The sequence below is a fragment of the Tupaia chinensis genome, unplaced genomic scaffold, assembly GCF_000334495.1.
Source record: "Tupaia chinensis unplaced genomic scaffold, TupChi_1.0 Scaffold000178_1, whole genome shotgun sequence".
Classification (NCBI taxonomy): Eukaryota; Metazoa; Chordata; class Mammalia; order Scandentia; family Tupaiidae; genus Tupaia; species Tupaia belangeri.
Window position 1 is genome coordinate 1,791,146 of NW_006159653.1, and position 1,652 is coordinate 1,792,797.

The following is a 1,652-nucleotide window of genomic DNA, read 5'->3' on the forward strand; positions in this document are numbered from 1 at the left end:
CCCGCGGGCGCGCCAGCCCACGGCCGATGCGCCCCCCGCGCGCCAGCAGCGGTGCATCTGCGTGCATCATAGGGACCCACCGTCGGACTGCGCCCCAAAGCTCCCCGCCCTCCACAAGCCACTGCTGCCCCGCCCCTCCTGGAACCCGGGCTGGTCTGACCGGGAAGCTTGGGAAGAACGCGGTCAGATCTCCGGAGCAGGCCTGCCTCCACCGGGAAGGTCTCCTTGAGCGTCTTCTGAGGGCGAGGGCGAGAATCGGGGTATAGGTCGCTGAAGGCCCACCAGGCTCCCCAGGCAGCAGGGAGTCCCTCTCTAGGGTCACAGGCGCTGGGACCCCGCGTGGGCGCCGAGGAAGGGCCTTTGGAGGGTCCCTGCTGGGAGGGGACCTCCTGCTGGTTCCGGGCCACTCACCTGAAGTCGTCTGAATTCGTCCCAGCTTCTGTGCACGAAGGCGTCGCTGCTGTCTGACCAGCGCACAGAAAAGGCAAACGACTGTGGGAGGGAAAGTTCAGGGTATTTCCGAAGGGATGGGCGCTCCCTCCTTGAGGCCTGCGAGGACACAATCTGGTCTCACCTGGAGCCCCTGGGTCTGCACCAGGGCTGCAGCGCGCACTGACACTGGATGCCGGTGCTCTGCCATCTTGGTGACCTCCGGGGCAGGCTCCTACAGTGGGCTGGAGCTATGGGTTTCCGCCGCCTCCCAGAGGAAGAAGGGTCCGAATGGAATCTCCCCTTGGTCCTGCAGAGCTGCCTGGCCCCTTCGAGCCCTTGCAGCTTCCTCGCTGTCCCGCAAGGAACACAGGGCTTGGCTGGAGGAAGGAGCCGGCCCGCCCTGCAGGTGCGCAAGCCCAGACTGCCCTGGGGGTGGGCAGGTGGCAGGACTGTTGGGCCTCCGCCCGTGGCAGCGCCCCCTTTGGGCTGTCCCAGTCTGCTAGTGCTCAGGCCCCGTGACCCGCTCCGCCAACAGCCGGTCTGAGCTGCTGCCCCTGGGGCTCGTGCATGCAGTGGCGGTCCACAGCTGGCTGGTCAGCACAGGCTGCAGGTGCTTGGGCTTAACCTCACGTTTGGACAATGTCTCGGAAAGGTCCCGAGTCACGCGGGAGACGTGTTAACTGATCACTGTGTTTCCTCTATGTTTGGGGGATCTCACCTCGGGGCGTCCTGTGTACTGGGGAAGCTTGGGGCGGGAGGAAGAGGGTCTGTCTCCATGGTCACTGGCACTGAGGGCTGGGAGGGCTCACTAGAACTGTTGGAGAGACACCTCTGAAGTCATGATTTGTCCTCACTGCCAGCAACAGCCATGGTCAGGAGTGACCAGCTCCCATCAGCCGGGGTGTGTGAGGACGGAGGCAGCCCAGGCGCCCCACCTCGTTGGACTGCTTCCCGGTGCTGAGCCCACAGTTGCGTGGGGACTGGCCTCCAGGGCCCCCTGCCAGGAAACTGCCTTGGCCTCAAGGTCCCACCAGAGGCTTCTCTGAAGCCCACCCCTAGTCTTGGCCCAAGCCTGGCACATTCCCCACTCCCCAACCTCAGTGGGGTCCAAGGTGGGGCAGGACAGAGTGGGGAAGGACGAGGTTTACTCCCAGCCAAGGACATGGCTTCCGAGGCCCACTGCCACCCCAAGCAAGAGCCTCACTTGCGTCTGAATTCTT

General features: G+C 64.8%; 1 protein-coding gene across 1 annotated transcript; it reads right to left on the reverse strand.

The window, feature by feature from the left end:
* Positions 1 to 2: 2 nt before the first annotated feature.
* Positions 3 to 1,652, reverse strand: NOXO1 (NADPH oxidase organizer 1; the record flags this gene model as incomplete). Its single annotated transcript, XM_027771006.1, has 3 exons — positions 575 to 1,652; positions 412 to 492; positions 3 to 236 (listed from the first exon to the last, which is right to left on the reverse strand). Coding segments are annotated over exons 1-3 (381 nt in total), but the record flags the coding sequence as incomplete, so codon positions are not given.